Source organism: Mus pahari, chromosome 1 (assembly GCF_900095145.1).
Source record: "Mus pahari chromosome 1, PAHARI_EIJ_v1.1, whole genome shotgun sequence".
Classification (NCBI taxonomy): Eukaryota; Metazoa; Chordata; class Mammalia; order Rodentia; family Muridae; genus Mus; species Mus pahari.
The window spans coordinates 81,367,863-81,387,055 of record NC_034590.1 but is presented as its reverse complement, the minus strand read 5'-3'; the positions used below and the strand labels follow the sequence as shown (position 1 = coordinate 81,387,055).

The 19,193-nt window shown below is 43.5% G+C and overlaps 1 protein-coding gene across 1 annotated transcript in view; it reads left to right on the top strand.

Moving 5' to 3' along the window:
- The window catches only part of Galnt18 (polypeptide N-acetylgalactosaminyltransferase 18), a 310,894-nt gene that overhangs the window by 231,274 nt on the left and 60,427 nt on the right, over positions 1-19,193 (top strand). Inside the window, exon 6 of the mRNA XM_021193520.2 lies at positions 2,277-2,391. Within this exon, the coding sequence (XP_021049179.1) occupies positions 2,277-2,391 (115 nt within the window). The remainder of the gene's footprint in view (positions 1-2,276; positions 2,392-19,193) is intronic.

Sequence of the window (19,193 nt, the reverse complement as noted above, 5' to 3'; positions counted from 1 at the left end):
CGCCTCTCTCTCACACACACAAATAAAAATAAATCCTTTTAAAGAACTAAAATGAGAGAGAAAGCCTTAGCCTACACTTGCTTTCTAACTGCCTCCAATCTATTGTAACCTTTAGATCTTCCTAGATGTTATTTATATTTTTCGGCAGATTTTAGGTTTTTCATAAGCTGTGTCTAATCCTTTTGGGGATTGAGGGGAGCTGTTTATCCTAATTCTACCTAATACAGCATCTAGTTATTAAGTCACAGACACCCTGAGGTGTCTATAATCACTTGAGCAACGGCTCTGGATTTTGTGCCCTCCCTGGCTGGGTCTGGAAGTGAGAGGAAGGCCCCTTCCCATATGTTCTATGACTGTTGTTCCAAGAGCCCCAACACATCCAGTATTCTGAAGTTTGGAAGAAAAGGTGAAGACCTGGCCCTGCTTGCCAATGTTTTTGAACTATCTTTATTTAGAGAAGTGTATCTCTGAGTTCCTTCACTGCACAAGTGGTCTTCAAGAGTTGGTCAGATCCAGAGCCTTTGAGCTCTTTACCTCAGTCCACAGGATGTTGCCACACAACTGATGCTGTAGGTATCAACATTTCTGGGCCAGAGGCCTTGTTGATGGAGGGCCAGCACAATTCAACAAGGCAGGGTGTGAGGCATGTTGGGGAAAATGCTTTCAGAAAACTCCTTTTCCTTATGGTGCTGGAGTCGAACCCAGGGCTTTCTGCTTGCTAGTCAAGTACTCTACCACGTAGCTACATCACCAGACAGTGAAGCTGCCTGCAGAAGGACATAGAATTTGGCACTGGAAAACAATTCCAGTGACAGATACCTGGGGCTGAGGCCAGCCAGGGTCTCAGATTGGAGCTGTACTACAGTATTAGGGGGTGTGAGCATTAGCGGATATGAGCAGGGCTTTCTAGCTCCTCAGTGAAGGGCTTCACAGAGAACTGCTTCCACTAGGGGAGTAAGCTGGAACAGTGGGCGCTGTATCTGCATTGTTTGCCATCTGTTGTCCTTAGCCTTCCATGTTGTCAGGCTAGGCTGCAGGATTCGGTGAAGGGGAGGAAGGGAGAAACTGAGTGACCCTTAGGGGTAAGAAAACTGTCAATTACATGCAAATGAACCCATCTAATTGGAGCTAGAAACACACCCAGGTTCAGGAAGGGCTGTTTTCTTAGGGAGTGCTGATGCAGGAGGATGCTCGGGCACACAGACACCAGACTGTATTCTAAATGATTTTACTTCCACAGATTGTAGGGGTATCACACGTGTGTACTTAGAGTACTGACGCCCTCCTTCAATGGAGAGCACCAAGCCCAGACATAAGAGGAGAGCATATGGGAATGGCAATGCTCTGGCTGTGTGTCTTGAGGAATTCCCCAGCCTCTCTGAGCCTCTGAGTCAGAATCATTAGCACCTGTAACATCCAATCAGCCATGGTCTTTGCCCTATTCACTATATCTCTTTCCAAATTCCTCTGTGTCCTTACCACCTTTCTTGGAGACAGGTGGGTTTCTCATGCCCCCCCCCACCTCCTCTAGTCAGCTACTCCGTAGTGTCCCCTCATGTCATCTAGGCTGACATGGAATTCTCTATAGTAGCTAATAATGATTCTGAACTTGATGATTCTCCTGCCTCTGAGTGCTGGGATGGCAGGAATATGCTGCTATGCCTAGCTTATACAACAGTGGGGACAAAACCCAGGGTCTCAGAAATGCTCGACAGTACCCCACTCACTGAGCTAGATCCCAGCTTGCCCAAGTATTCAAAAACAAAACAAAACAAAACATATTCATTACATTGTTCTGCTTGAAATTTGTCACAGACAAGCCTTTACCTATAGATGAAATCTATACATTCTTTTTCTATGCTATTCAAAGTCTTTAACAATCTGGTTGTCACTAATCTAAGTGAATGGAGGTTGACATGTAGAGCCCCCGATGGGGATAATGGGAAAGTCCAAACTGAAGCAGTCTGGCCATGTGGCTCAAAGTCCAAAGAAGCAATCTACACCAACAGAGTGATTGGCACCGCCTCCCCTTACTAATGCACCAGCAACCATAGTGGGGAGCAATGGCTGGCCCCAGAACAAAAGCTATCTTCCTACTGTCTCAAACAACTTCCTTGGGGTGGCTAAATGAAGATGAACCTAGGAGGCTGGCAAGAAAACAAGGCCCCACGGGGTCTGGCAGCAGAGGTGGGAACCTTGGGATTGGAAGCTCTTTCTCCTCAGATGACTCTCAGACCAGCCTCTGCTCACAGCTGGCCATCTCTCCCACCCTGCAGGAGCCCCGCCCTCATTGGCTGTTTCATTGTGGACCGGCAGTACTTCGAGGAGATTGGCCTGCTGGATGAAGGCATGGAGGTCTATGGAGGGGAGAATGTGGAGCTTGGGATCAGGGTGAGTGAGATTTCTCACACAGGGCTGAGCTCAGCTCCCATGATGGTAAGTCTAGGGGTGTAGTGTTGATGAGCCTTTAGTTTACAATACAAAGGGAGCTAAGAGTTGAGACTCACACACTGAATATCTAGTTCCAAGCCCTGGAGTATGTGCACAGCTGGAGCCAGGGAGACTCAGAGCAGCGCCTCTTGAATTTTCAGGAAATGGAGGCCTTCAGACTCCCGGTTTAGCACTTCTGTTTAGACTGAACAAATCTGTGGGGGTAAGCAACAGAAGACACCAGGGGGCAGCTGGACCAGAAAGACAGCCAGAGTCACTTCCCTATGGCAGTCTACTCCACTGTGCTCCGTAGAACATTTCCAAAGATAGTTAAAGGGGTCTAAGAAGAAATAAATAACCCCCTGGTGTAGAAATAGCAGAACACAGCCAAATTCACTTCATGCTGCTTCCCTGCCCCCACCTGGTGCTAGCCAGACTCACAGGCCATCCTGGGCCCTGATGCTGAGGGTTCTCTGTGGTTTATCAACCAATACTGCATCTCTGTAAGAAGTGGCATTTTCTTTCTTACCCCTGAAGAACACTTCCTGGCTTTTATTTCTTGGCCTGTGGCAGAGAAGCTTAGAATGGTCCCTTTTCTCAGCCGGGAAGGTGAGCTGGGTACCTGGTATTTGGTAGAAACATGGTGGTGGCTCTAATGAAGGCTTATCCATGTCCAGAAAGCACCCTGTCAAACCTATGGCTTCAGCCTTGGTGAGTCCCCATTATGGTTCCAACTGTCTCTAAAAACCCGTCACCCACATTCCACAGGTTTGTCAGCCTTTTAGAGTGACCTTGTACCACCTGGTGTCTTATTCTTGACAGATTTTCTGTCTCACAACCAGCCATTCATACCTTGTGTAGACCTCCTCCAGAACCCAGTCCACCCGACTGCACCTTTGCCATGGTACATGCATCTGGTGTCTCCTGTCCAGTCCAGGTCTTCAGTTCCCACTCAAGAACCCACTGTCCCCTCATCATTACCCTCCTCTGTTTTCCACTCCTCAGAATAAGCAGCAGACCCAGGACAACCCTCTCCATAACTATGCAAGGGAGATCCAGACAGTGAGCATCCCATGACACCCGGAGGACCTAACACTGCTCCGGGGCCCAGCTTGTCCCCAGTCTCAGTAGTAGGCTTTACTTACTGGTTGAAGGAACAGCCTGTCTGAGGCTGAGTTTGGAAAATACCTCAGACACCTGTATTCACTGGCACTCCAAGCAATTGCTTTGGAGGCAGTGGGAATGTACAGGCTGATGGGAAGCTAATGTATTCATAGAGGACAGCGCCTGCATAATCACCCTCATTTCTCCAGCTCTCCCTCCGCTGGTCATTTATTCACCACCCGCCGGCTTCCTCGCCATCTCATTTCAGCACTGCTCCTGGATAAATGCTTGCCCCCAAACACAATCTGTTTCACCAGAAGCAGCTGTCAGGAATCGGCCGAGCGGGCAGCACCGCCTCCGGTCACTTGTGTTCTCTGGGTAAAAATGTCCAGAAATGAGGAAAGGAATTAGATTTGTGAACTCTGCTTCCAACATATGTGTGAGTCAATCACACGGTGGTGGTGATGTCTGGCTCTCCTTCCTTAAATTATAAAGCTATTTTGGAGTGTGGGCCTGGGTGAGGCTCTCAGATATGTGTTAAAATCTCTCAGGGTAGTTTCGTGTTCAGGGTTTCAAATACAGTATAAAATATTGCCAGCCTTTGTTTTCCATCTCTCGCCTCCCACTGGACAGAGATGAAGCATCAGTGATGGCAAAGGAAAAAGGCGGCTTTTAAAACAGGGCACAGCCTCTGTGAGCTGGCAGAACTAAGTGCACAGGGAGGGACAGTTCGTTTGTATGCTGGTTCTTCCTTGAGGGGGTGCAGAATCGCTGACCGTTTTCTGTCTTCCTGTGTGGTTACCACTACCGAGTTTTCCTTTGCGTTTTTCAAGCGAATGTCTCAGTGCCTCAGTCTCCTCCTTGAGAAAATAGTATTTCTAATTACCCCGCAGGATTGTGCATCAAACTGAAAGCCATCCCTTATCACATCTCCTTTATGCAGCAGCGACTCGTGCCAAGCCCTCATCTGCTTTGGAACAGGCAAATAGAATACTTTGCACATAATGACAACCTGATGTATATCTGGGATCTTGCTAGTCATTTTTCCTCATGTTCCCTGTGCATTTGTGTGTGGGCTGTGCATGCGTTTATGTTTGTATGTGTGTTGGTATGCATACACATCTGTTTTTACATGTGGCAGCCCCGCTAGGTTGATGTCTGGAATCATCCGCAGTCTCTCTTCCACTGTGTGCAATGAGTCAGGGTCTCTCAATTAAACCGGGCACTCACATATAGCTGGCCTTGCCAGCCGGCTTACTCTGGGGATCTAGTCTCAACCTTCTGATGGTAGCGGTCCAGGCAGCCCACCACAGCAGCATTCACGTTGGCCTTGGTGTCTGAACTCTGGTCTTCACACTTGCTCGGTAAGCACTTTACCAGATGAGCCCTCTTCCCAGCCCCGAGGCATTTTTTTTTTAATGCCATCCAACCATAGATCACGCTAAAATAGACCTCTTATTGTATCTTCCCTTTATCAATGGAAGAAACTGAAATTATGAACTTGTATAGGTTCCAAGGTCATGCAATTTGTAAAACACAGTGAAAAGACTCAAGTCTGGGACTTTATGGCTCAATAAATGTATCACAGTGATCAAGCCCAGGGCCTAAGTCCTTGAGACTCCTCCCCCAAGAAACATCACTATGTTTGTGCTTTCTTTCTCCTTTAGACTCAGCTTTGCCTGGAGTCTCCCTGAAAAGCTTTGATAATCTCATTTTACACTCAATTCTAGTAAGCTCCCACCCCTGGCTTTAGAATCTACATGACAATAAGGAAAAAGTGAGACTTGCTAGAGTAGGAAGTTAGAAATAAGAGCTGACACAAACAGAAGGCTGAAAATTTGTATACTTCATGGCTCAGAGACTTCTTAGACATAAGAATGTATTCCAGACCTGGCAATGGCATAAAAAAGAAGTTAGAAACTGTTATCGGCTCAGTTGAGTCGCTCTCCCCCCGAAACGTGCAGAAATCCTAATTCTTTACCTGGGAATGTGAGCTTATATAGAAATAGTCTTCGCAGGTATAATCAGGGTATAAGGAAGCCACACTGGGCCAGGGTGTATACTAATCTAATGTGACTGGTGTCTTTATAAGAAGGAAATCTGGACAAAGATGAACATGAAAGAATACAGCTATGTAAAACTAGAGGCAGAGGTTGAAGTTGTGATACCACGAGCCAAGGAATACTTGAGGCTGGAAGAGGGAAGACAGGAAGGACAATTCTCTAGAGACCCTGGAGGAAAGCGCCCCTTGAGCCTCCACTGGGGCTTCTGGCACCCCGAACTCTATGTTCATTTTTGTCAGTTTAGCAATCTCCCATAGTGGTCTGTTAGAAAGCCAAGAAAACTGAGAGAGACCAAAACTTCAGATCAGAGCATTATCTGGGAAAGCTGGTGACATTTAAACTTCCTTCCTCTCGGCCTTGTGCAATGGGCTTGCTTTGCCTCCCATGGAGCCAGGGCCTCAAAGGCCTATTTTCTCAATATAAAGAAAAACTCACCTCTGGAAAACAAGCCATTTAAATCAGGTTACAAAAAAAAAAAAAAAAAATTACGCAGCTAGAGGTCCATGAAACATGAAGTTTTAAAATCTTTTAAAACATCATAGAAATAAGAGAAAAGGCATGCATAAAGATGAGATACTGCAAAATCAATAGACATTATATCTGAAGACTCTTCAGAGCATTGAGTCAGATACAGGATAGAAAATACGTTGTATAATGATCTATTTATTGTGTGCATATGTGTATGCATTTGTGTGCTTGTGTGTATGTGTGTGTGTGTGTGTGAGAAAGAGAGAGAGAGAGAGAGAGAGAGAGAGAGAGAGAGAGAGAGAGAATGTCACATATTTATGTGGTGTTTCTGCACCTGTGCCCATGCATGGAGGATGTCAGATGTGCTTCTCTGTTGCTCTCCTTCTTATTCTCTTGAGACAGAGTACCTCTGCAGCTAGACTGGTGACCAACAAGTCCCAGTGATCCTCCTGTCTCTGTGCTTCCCACCAACAGCTCTTAGGTTACAGATGCTTGTGTGGCCAGCCCAGCTTTTTGTGCAGGTGCTGAGATCTGAACTTGGGTCATCATGCTTGTGCAACAAGGGCACTGAGCCATTCCTCTGGCCCCTAAGAATTCATATTTTAGTCAGAAGATATTAAAATATGAACGAGAAGACTTTTCAAATCATTTGTTTAGAAATTCTGGCAACAGAATTTCTGAGAAAAACAACATAAAGGAGGAGAGATTCCATGTTAGCTCATGATTTCAGAGGACTCAACCTATAGTTACTTGACTCCATTGGTCCTGGTCCTGGCATGTGGCACATCATGCCACTGAATATTTTTGTTACTGTGACAAGAAGCAACATAAAGGGGTTTATTTCAGCAAATGGATACATGGAATGCATTAGATCATGGGGAAAGTCATGGCAGCGGGAGCTTGTCATACCAGGGCACATTGCATGCACAGTCAGGAAGCAGAGAGAGATGGCTGCTGGTGTTCATCCTGTTTTCACTTTTAGGCTATCCAGGACCTCAGACCATGGAATGATGCTGTCTGCCTGAAGGGTGGGTCTTCTCACCCCAGTTAACCTAATCTAGATACTCCTTCATAGACTTGCCCAGGGTGTGTCTCTCTGGTGAGTCTAGAGTCTGTTAAGCTGACAGTTGGTAACAGTTATCACAGCTTCCTAACTCCCAGAGTCCAGACATAGAGAAGGGGAGAAAGACCAAGGGTCAATGGACGAGATATACTTTCAAAGGCAGAGCTTCCATGACCCACATCCTCCAAGTCCCCACCTCCTCCTCCTAACCAACTTTAGCTATGAACTCAGCCATGAATTCATGTATTGGGGTTTAGTGCCCTTATCAGTAGCCCTACCAATTCATCAATATATGAGCCTTTCGGGACATTTTACATCCAAACTATAACATTTAGTTTTACTCGGACAAATTTCCAAATGTGGAAAATGAAGCTAAGTGGTTGGGTCGAACAAATATATGAACGTTATTAAGATAATAAGACCAACAAACTAGGCAGTGTATCTAAAGGAATCATTCAGAGTCAGCCCAGAAAGAAAAATACATGGGGGAAGATTGGGTAGACTAGAGAGAGTATACTATCTTACAGTTCCAAGTGGAGATGGTAAAAGGAGAGGAATAGGCAAAAGCAATTGTTTTAGGAAATAATGTCTTGAATTTTTCCTTACTAACATGCCAATTCAACTTGTCCAAAATCAGATAAGAATGAAGATACACATTATGTATGTATGTATGTATGTATGTATGTATGTATGTATGTATGTATAGTGAAACTAAAAGACGAGGATAAGAACTTACCCCAGGAAGAGAAAGAGAAACCAATGATTAAATGATCAGAACAGCCGACTTCTCACTGCAATCGTGAAAGCCAAGAGACTATGGGATACTCTTTTCAATATGATGAGTAAATGCTTGTCAGAGTATATTTGCGTACCCAAAGTAACCCCACTCAAAAGAGGATACAATACATGCACACACACACACACATATGTGCACACATACACTCATGCACATGCACACACAAACACTAATTTTCTCATGTAAGATCTTTATTAAATAAGTTTAAAAGTACTTATGCTTGGGGAAAAAATGATCCCTAAAGGAAATGTGAGATTAAAGAATAATTTCCTCAATGATGGTAAATAGATTAGTCTAATAAAATATGGCATGGGACAAAACAACGGAGTTCTGCTTACAGGGCTGTAAAGACCGCGTGCATGTTAAAGGGAGTAGATACACCAGGAGGGGTGATGGGGATTGTTGTAAATGTCTATTTTGTTATTCAAAGAAAGGTTACTGGTTGAGTTTAAAATTAGGTAACGTAAGTAAACAAATTAAATTTTCTAGGGATTACATGAAAAGCACAGAATGAAGAAACATGATTTCAAAATCAGTTGATGGAAAATAAAATATGAATATTCTATAAGCAAGGCAGAAATAGATGTATACAACAGCTTGTGCAGAGAGGCAACATAGGCCTGCTTATACCAGTCAATTTACATGGACTAAGTCAAAAGATGAATAGTTTTAGACTAGCTTAAAAGTTTACTTAGCAATGGGCTATTTACAAGAAACATACCTGAAATGAGACACAGACATCATAAAAATCTAAAAGGATAAAAAAAAATCATAGTGGGCAGGTGATAACCTAAAGAAAGTTATTGTATTAACTTTAGAAAAGAAGTATTATAATAAAAAGGTCTAAAAATGATAAAAGTGAAATTAATCTAGAATCTATAGTTGTCGGTTTGAACATCACTAGTGAAACAATGTAAATTTGTATAAAGAAAAAACTCTGCAGAGTCTAGAGAGATAGCTCAGCAGCTAAGAGGACTGGCTGTCCTCCCAGAGGAACTGGGTTTGATTCCCAGCCCCTACGTGGTGACTTACAATTGTCTGTCACTCCAGTTCCAGGAGATCCAGTGCTGTAATCCGACCTCTGTGGGCACCACACATGCACGAGGTATCCCCACATACAAAGAGACAAAATAACCAGACACATCAAATAAGGTTTTTATTAGGGAAAAAAAACAGCAAAGAACAATGAGACATCAGCAACCCTGACAGCATAGCAGAAGGCTTTATCACGTCTCCCCAAAGTCATTGACAGATGCACACAGTTAGTGGGTTGACTCTGTAGAGCATATAAAAGTTGCTAAATGATATTTTTCTCCCAGAACCAATTGAATGATCACGGATGTTGAGTATATTCTGGGGTATAAGACAACACAGAACAAATATCATGGCTTCTTCTCCCATGGAACATATTCTCATACCGAAATGGAATTGCTAGAAACCCATGACCAAAAGTTACAGACAAAACTACCATTTTTAGAATTATGAGACATGCTTCTAAACACCCATATTTCAAAGAAGAAATTGTGTCAGAAATTTGAAAATATCTTGAACCTAGTGATAATAAATATGTACGGTGCCTGCGTTGTGTGAATGCAGTCCAAGTTCAGCTGAAGAGAAACAGTCTGATATCCCATTCCCCCATTAGAAATGAAAGCTGAGCATTAATAGCATATAAGTAGCTTGGAGAACATTAGACTAAAAATAGTAGAAGAGATTGAAGAAGCTGCTTTGCCTGCAGGGTTTACAATATCCCAAAGCTGTTGCCATGGTGGAAGTTTACCAGGACCGGGAGAGAAAACATTAGGATTGAAGACCTCAGTGGCTATAGGTGAGAGAAAGACAGTCCTGCAAATGGTCCAGGAAACTGGATAGATAGACACTGACATTTGTATTGCATGACAAGGACCACACTCTTGGAAATTATCTGTGGTTTGTGATCATAAAGAACCCAGAAGTGGAATTTTGTGGTTACACTTTGACCCATCTTCAAAGAGCAAAATTAATTTGTGCGTTCAGACATTGGGTGATCTTTTAGCTTTTGAATCATTTCAGAAAGTACTGAACAAGCTCATGAATGTCTGCCAACATCATGGACTACAGACACCAAAAACCATTCAGAAACTGACTCAAATTCTACTTCCTCATGTAGGATACAGGCAGGACTAGCTTCATGATGGTGCAGAGCCCAGAATTAGAATTTGTGATTACAGCATGTTCTGTCATTTAGAAAGATGTGGTTGTAGTTGATGATCCATTACAGTGGTTGGGAACTTCCAAGCAAAATCACCTAATAAAGTTCCTCTTTTGTTTAAATTAAAGAAGAAATAATAAAGATAAGAACAAAAAATAATAAAACAGCAGGTGCACATACATATATACACATAAACATGTTCATGTATATGAATATAATAAAAAAGATTTATAAAGCCACAATTTGTTTATTTGATAAAATAATCAAATTGCAGAACTTTAACAGGAAAAGAGACAAGGCACAGAGACAAATAAATGTTAGGAATAGGGAAAGGTTCATTGATATGGGTATCTACAATTAAGAACATATAACAAACAAGTTTATGCTATAATTTGAAAATGTCAACAAAACCACAAATTTATGAAATGATATTTTTATTAAAACCGACAGAGGAAAAAATAAAACCTGGCCCATGATCATGAAAGAAATTGAATTTATAGTTTAAAATATTCTCACAAATAAAATGTAGGACGAGATGGTTTTACCATTACATGCTGACAAGGTCTCAAGGAACAAAGCACCCTAACTGTACAGACATGTAGAGTAGAGAAACACAGTAAGTGCCCAGTAGTAAAGCAGCTCACATCTCTTCTGTAGCTAAGCCTCTAGGGAAAGTCTGATTTTATAGCACAATTGTTGAAGGTCTTAACAATCCTGATTCATAGAAGAAAATTCTCAATTGTGTTTTGTGTTCTCATTCAATAAGACACAAGACACACACACTTCTTAAATTGAATTAATGAGCTGTATGGAGTTGCCATGGAGAAATATGAGAAGCCTTGCCTTCAATTAGTTCTTGCCATTGAACTCTTTAATAGGAGCCCACCTTCCTAGGAGGGGGGGCAGAGGGAGAATGCCCACAGCCAATACTGTACTCCTGGTGTCTAGATCTGGCAGCCAGAAGAAAGGGAACCCCTCTCTGCCATGCTTTCACCATGGTGACTCTTGGCTAGATTGGGTCATTTGGCATTACCACATGCAGGAGAGTTTGTTGGGCAGCCATGGGATATATACAAATCATGGACTCCTGCCTAACCAAGCACTAAGGCTTCTCACTGGGGTTTCTCATGGGAGGTCAGAGCTTCTGTCTTGGAATATTCTTTATCATTTGGCCCTCTAGACAATGACCTCCTACTCTGATGACCCTGTTTTTAAAGATTTGTTTATTTTATTTATGTGAGTACACTGTCACTGTCTTCAGATACACCAGAAGAAGGCATCGGATCCCATTATAGATGGTTGTGAGTCAACATGTGGTTGCTGGTAACTGAACTTAGGACCTCTGGAAGAGCAGTCAATGTTCCTAACCACTGAGACTTCTCTTCAACTCTAATGACTCAATTAGCATTTTCACCCTCCACCCCAGAATGGGACACTTACCTGTCCTTAGCTAATGGGGTGCACATTTTGGCCTTTGGGGGCACATGGAATCACCCAAAGTCCTCCATCCACGTAGACTTTAACAACTTAATAAGGCTAGCATTCCCACTTGGGGGACTCTCGCCGCCTCAGACCATGACCACTCTCTCCCAGGCAGTCTTCTGCTGTCTCGTCTACAAGATTTCACCTTCTTTCTGGGCCTTGGGCAACCTGCCCATGCTGCAGGAAAATGCATATTCTATAGGCATACAAGAGGAAAGAAACAAAATAGAGTAGAATAAATAGAATAGACCTCACAATGACATTAGCAGCTATCAGTTGCCCCTGTGGGTAGAGTATCTGCCTAGCATGTACATGTATGTGGGTTCTAGCCACATCACCACATATAAACCAGTAATAACACACGTAATCCCAGCACTCAGGAGGTAGGGGTGGGAGAATCAGAAGTTTAAGGTCATCCTTGGCTACATAGCAAGTATGAGGCCAGCCTGTGCTGTACAAGACCCTATCTCAAAAGAAAAAAAAATGTTTTTAGTTCCAGTGGAAAGATAGTCTATTAAATATCCATTAGATAACAAAGTTGGTGTCTTTTTTCAATATTTTCAGAATCTTTCCCTTACAATAATCCCTTTTAGTGCAAACACACAAATACCATAGGCAAGCTAGAATTTATTATCCCAAAACTGTTAGATCTTTCAACATGCTTATGTTGGCTCCCAAAGTTAATCCATCCTTATACTTTATTATCTCATTATCATAATTATTATTTTTAACAACTATAACAAGAAGAAATAAATTTAAATACTCCATAAACTATAAAGTGCTCTATATAAAGCATATGATCATATCCATCATCCATGTGACATTTATGTTGTGTAAATATGCTACTGCCTGTTTAAGAGAGTGTTTTTTCAGGTGTGTATTAATTTATATGTGGTCCCTGTCAAAGTTTTTGTTCAGCTAGTACTCAAAATCAGTTTCGTAAAGAAGAAAACTGACTCTGGCTAACTAAGAGTCAAAGGGCTGATTGGAAGACATTTATTTGGGGTTTTCCAGCCTGCCAGGTGAGGCCCGGATTTCCCGGTTGCTTTCATTTGTATCACTCTTGTAGAGTAAGCCAGAGGCTTTTCACACAGCTGAGCCCATCTACACTCCTGTGAGCTGCTCACACCTTTGGCCCACGTTCCCACGGTGTTGCCAATCTCTATTTTTAGGATGTCTACACATTAGAAGCAGTACTGCCTTGTCTACGCTATAATTTGAACTTTTCTCCCAAGAATGTTATTTCTCTCTGTTTTTGCTATGAAAGGACTGCTTTACTCTATTTTATTTGTGACAAAGTCTTATTGTAGCCCAGGCTAGCCTTGAATTCACTCGGCTGTTCAGCCTTACCTCTAACTTGTAATCCTTCTGCCTCCACCTCTTGCATTACCATGCCCAGCCTACACTGCTTTTTCAAAACCAAGCAAATGCATGAGCCTCTCCCTTCCTTTCCAGGTTCTTAGTTAAGAACCTCTGACCCACTCCTGGTTGGAGAGAACTTTACCTACCTACTTGTGTGATCCCGCCTTTCACATTATAATCTCGGATTATTTTTTCGAAGCCAATCCTTGATATAGTCTGGGGAATGGATCAAGTCTTATTTTTCTCCATGAACATCCTACATTCTGTCTTCATCTGTTTTCTATTGATACAACACAATGCTGGAGGATTTAAGACGAGAAGTTAGCTTTTGCTCGTGCTTCGGGAGAAAGCAAGGTCAGACCACAGCGCCAGAGCTGCCCAGGCTCAGGAAGGACCTGGTGCCACACTGCAGTACAGTGTACTGTGAATGACCAGCAGGACATTCAGCACACACACACACACACACACACACACACACACACACATACACATGCACCACCACCACCAACAACAACAACAAACAAACAATCAAAACAGAGCTTAAGAGTGTAACAGCCTAGGCTTTTTCAAAGAGCTATAGATTTGTGTAGAAAGTGATGAGTTTCAGATGGCATTCATTTTATTTATTTGTTAGTTTGTTTGTTTTTGGTTTTGCCATGGCTCTAAGCGATGATATATATTTTTATTAGATATTTTCTTTATTTACATTTCAAATGTTATCCCCTTTCCTGGTTTCACCTCTAAAGCCCCCTATCTCCTCCCTCCTCCCCCTGCTCACCAACCTACCCACTCCCGCTTCCCCTATACTGGGGTATAGAACCTTCACAGGACCAAGGGCCTCTCTTCCTATTGATGATATGCAGCTAGAGCCATGAGTCCCACCGTGTGTTTTCTTTGGTTGGTGGCTTATTCCCAGGGAGCTCTGGGGGTACTGGTTAGTTGACATTTTAAATCAAAGTCATCTCGGACTTTGACTGTATCCACTCTCCTGTATCCCGTCACTCCTAACTTCTCCCATTCTCCTCTTCACCTTTCCAAGCAGTTCCCCTTCTATTTTCTTGGTGTGTGTGTGTGTGTGTGTGTGTGTGTGTGTGTGTGTGTGTGTGTGTGTGTGTGTGTGTGTGTGTGGTGTGTGTATGTGTATGAATGTGTGTGTGAGTGTGTATGTGTGTGTGAGTGTGTGTGTGTGTGTGTGTGTGTNTGTGTGTGTGTGTGTGTGTGTGTGTGTGTGTGTGAATGTGTGTGTGTGGTGTGTGTATGTGTATGAATGTGTGTGTGAGTGTGTATGTGTGTGTGAGTGTGTGTGTGTGTGTGTGTGTGTGTTTCTGGTAGATAAAAGCTATGAGCCTGCCACTGATGTTTGTTTGCTTGCTTGTTTGTTTTGAATTTTTGGTTAGTATTTTTTTCTTTTTTTCTTTTTTAAATCCTGGGAACTAAAGCTGGGGATTGAACCCACTGAGCTGCACCCCACCTCTCCTTTTACTTTTTATTTTTAAGACAGGATCTCATTCGCTTTCCCAGGCCAACCTTGAATTCACTCAGAAGCCAGAGAGGGCTGGAGCCTGGCATCCTCCTGCCTCAGCCTCCCACGTAGCTGGGATCACAGACCTGAAGTTCCAGGTCTGGCTCCTGCCTCTTTTTCGTCTTGTTTTGTCATAGTCCCATCACTTGGAAGGTAGAAGAAGCATGGCCCGTGGTTTCAGACCATCCTCAGGTACACGGTGAGTCAGAAGCTGACAGAGGTAGAAGGAGCGTGGCCCGTGGTTTCAGACCACCCTCAGGTACGCGGTGAGTCAGAAGCTGACCTGGCTGTCAGACACTGTCTCAGAATGAATTGATTGATTTTAAAAGACACTGTGAGGTACTCAATTAATAAACTAAATCCCCTCCAGAACTGATACTCTCCTGAGTGCTGTGCCCATCATTGGTTTAGTTATTTGTCTTGTTGTCTTGTTGCTGTATCTACCTGAAAAGAAGCAAATGGACAGGAAGAAGAACTTGTGTTGGTTCACAGTCTCAGAGTAGACCCCATCAGGGTGGAGAAGGCACGACAGCAGTAACTTGGGGTGCTGGTACACTGCATCCACAATTCAGAAGCAGAGTGGGGCCGGGAGAGATGGCCCAGAGGCTTAGCACACTGACTACTCTTGTAGAGGACCTGGGTTCAGTTCCCAGCACCCACATGGCAGCTCACGATCACCCCTAACTCCAGGTCCAGAAGATTTAAAACACAGAAAGCAATGAGTACTGGTTCTCAGCTCCATCTTCATCCAGTCCTGGACCCCAGCCCACAGGTATAGCACCTACATTTATGCAGACCCTTCTAATTATTTTTAACTTGGTCAAGATAATCTCTCACATGCATGTTTAGAGGCTTTTAGATTTAAAGCAATTTAGATTGTCCCTCATAAGTATGTCCAGAGGCTTATCTTAGGTGATTCTAGACTCTGTCAAATTGACCACCAGTATCAAACATCACAGAAATTAACTCATGTCAAGGACCACAAGAAATCAGAATTCTTAGCCTCTAGTGCCCAGAGATAGACGATGCCAAGTGTCAGAGCTTTGGGAAAGCACGGACTTGACTAGAGAGAGCTTCTGGTCTGCCTGTTCCCTTCTGGGTGGTCAGCTATTGCTACCTCTACTCTATTGGAATGTGTGCCACAAGCCATAATCTTCTGGAACCCATGGCACCTCAAATCACCCAAGGCCTCTAACATGTGAGTTGCCTGATGCCTGTTAGGTTGGTGGGGACTCCCTTGTCTGAACCTTCACATACAAGGGAATTATTCCACCCTGCCCAACAGCTCCAAGAGGGCTTCAGACACTGTGTGGCAGCCTCTTTTCTAGAGAGCATGTTGTTTGCTAACACACCAGCCACACGAGGGTATAGCTCAGAACAGACATAGCTTCACAATATGTTGTAAACGCTTTACGGTTAGTGAAGATAAGTACAAAATTAATCCCTAAAGAACAGAGCAATTTTAAAAAGCACATAATGAAGCAATTAGCTCAAAACGGTGGGAAGCAGAAGGTAGGCACCCTCAGAGGAGAATGCCAGGAGGGGGTCTTCACACTTCAGCTTTTGTTCCTTTTGTGGTTCAATGAGGAAGTCAGAGAAAAGCAGGGTAAATGAGACTGGGATGAGATGGGAGCTGATAAAAGATTCTGGGAGCCAACTCCAAGGAACTTTTACCTTCTGAATATGCTAAGGCCAAGAGAGGAGAGCGCTGTAAAGGCCATTGCCAGGGCTATCTGTAGAATCTGTTCGGAGACTATAGACTGCAGAGTAGAAGCATGTCAGCAATAAATTTTCCCAACAAAAGCAAAAAATTAAAAATTAAAGAGATAAATAAAACAACATTAACAACAACTGCCAAAAAGGAGCAGCAATGACTGTTAAAGTCCCTGGGAGACCTCCCTACCTTAAAATTACATTTGTTCGTTTGTGTGTATCTGTGTGTGGGTGGGGGGGGGGGGGGGAGCGGTTATCTATGTGTCTGTGTATGTTTGTGAGTATCTATGTGTCTACACATGTGGGGTACCTTTAGAAGTTAGAGGATGACTCGTTCATCCTGTGAATCCCAGGGATTGAACTCAGGTTTTCAGTCTTGGTGGCAAGCTCCTTTACCCCCTGAACTATTACCAGCCTTCTTCTGCCTTTTCTTTAGCTGTGCTAGCCTGTTGGTTTGTTCCAGGGGCTGGAAGGGTGCTTCATAGCCACCATTTGGTTGTACCTCTAGTGTCCCAGGTGCACAGAACAAAACCAGACTGCAGGAAAATGGAACTATGGCTCCTCCCCTTCCTGTCATGATTTTCTTAACTAAGACTTCTTCTCAACACACATGGAGCCTGTACAAGTCTGAACTAGGTCCTCCGAGTATGTTATGGGTTAGTAGTTTAGTGTTCTTGTGGGTCTCCCAACAATGAAAGTAGGGGCGTCTTTGACTCTTTTGCCCTCACTTGGTACCCTTTTTCTTCTTCTGGGCTGCCCCAATCCAGCCTTGACATTAGGGTTTGTGCCTAGTCTTATTGTAACTTGTTATGTCATGTTATATGTACATTTCTTGGAGGCCTGCTCTTTGTTTTGAAAGGAAACAGAGAAGTGTATCTGGAGGAGATGGAAGGGGAGGTGACAGACTAGGAGGAATGAATGAGGAAAGAATGACAGAAAAAAAAAAGACCCTTTCTTCTTAGAAATAATGGTATAGATGATGGGACAATTGTTTGGGGGGGAAATCTTTTGTTTGTTTGACTGATTTTTGATTTTTTTTTTAGGACCAAGTAATAGATGTAGGGTTATAAGTTATAAGTGTACTACTATGTTAGTCAACTCGCATACTCTAAGAACATCACAGTAAGTGGCTCTGATCACCCATTTCCTTTCTTGGTATTCTGGAGATTGAACATTCAACACTAGAGTGCAGGAGGGCCAGACCTAGCAAAGGCTCTCCTTCTAATATCTAAACAGCCACCCCTCACCATGTCTTCCTTGCCTGAGAGAGAGTTTCTGGTGTCCTTTCCTCTCACAAGGGCACCTTGTAGATCAAGATTACTCTCTTGTGACATCCTTTAGCCGTAGTCACTTCCCTTGCTGGCTTTCTCTCTTCTGCTGTGCCATTGGTGAGGAAGAAGTTTACAGAAGCTGGGATTCAGAGGTAGAACTGACTGTATTTGCTGACATAGTGTGTGTGTGTGTGTGTGTGTGTGTGTGTGTGTGTGTGTGTGTGTGTATTGGTGGGGAAGGGAATGATGATACAGGTGAATTACGGTTTTCAAGCCTGGGCTGTTATATAGATGAGGGGAGACTAAGACAGATGAGGAAGAAGGGGAGGAAACCAAGAAACCTAGTTTGGACCAGATGAGCTAAAGATGTGTGAGCAGTATGCAGGTGAGGTGGCATGCAGGTAGCTGGCCATGTCAGTCTCTGCCTTGGGGGGGGGGGGGTCAGTCTCCTCCTGCCCCGGACAGCACTAGTGAGCCTCATAGCTGAGAATCTTAGCATGACAATAAGCATGAAAATACTGAGCGGGTGCTAAGTTAACACAGAGTAGCCGTGCTAGCTGTTGAAGTAACCTTCCTATAGTTACCCACTGAATTCCCACAGCTGCTCTCAGAATTGATCAGTTTTGTGTCTCCATTTTCCATACAAAGAAACTGTGAGACAGTGGGATGAGTCACCTCTAGGCGCCAGCTCAGCAAATGGGAATTGGGTGACTTCACACCAAACTGTTTGACCCAGAGCCTCTGCTCAGAACCAGGATGGACTGGTGTCCCCAGAGAGGCACACTTTAGGTGCATTTCCTCCTCTGCTTCTGAAGAACGGCATGATTTTGAATTTCATGTGTTCACCTGGGAAATGGCGTGGTCCCCTTCAATTCTGCTTTTCTGTGACAATGATTTCTTTTATGAAGTCCGTTACTAATGTGATGTCACCTAAGTGCCTTTTGGCAAGGACTTCTGTGAAGATGCCCAAGTTTGCAATTCATTTTGCTAAGTACCAAAGGGCAAATGTCTTTCAAGAAGGCCCAGAACATTAACTGTATTGGTCGCTTTTCTTATTGTTATGGCAAAATACCTCACCAAACAACCTAAAGAAGGAAAGATGTACTTGGCTCAGGGTTTCAGGGGATTTGCAGTCTGTCATCCTGGCTGACTAGTAGATAAGAAGAGCTTACCAGGATTGATAACACCCTCAAAGGCCTGCCTTCCAGTTAGGGCTCCCCAAATAGGAATTAAACATTCAAATACATTGAATCTATAAGAGAGAGTCTACATTCAGCCCATAATATCGGCTTTTGTGACTTGAGTTCTAGACACATGACATTTAACTTCTTAAAACAAGTTGCATTCTGGGAGAGAAAGCTGAGTATCTGGACTTGTATTCACAATCTCTCTTTTTAAAATGTTTTATTTATATGTGTGCATTTGTGACTGCTCGTGTACCATGTGCATGCTGGTGCCCTCAGAGGCCAAAGGAGGGGGGTCAGATCCCCTAAAACTAGAATTACAAGTGCTTCTGGGTTGCCTGGTGTGGATGCTAGGAACTGAACCTAGATCCTCTGCAAGAGCAACAAATGCTCTTGACTACTGAGCCATCTTGTCAGTTCCCTCTCTACCATCTTAATAACTGGTGAGCCCCACTAGAACAAGCCTGGGGGGGGAACTTAGGCTAGACTTGTACCTAGAGCCTGGGGGGGGGGACTTAGGCTAGACTTGTACCTAGAGCCTGGG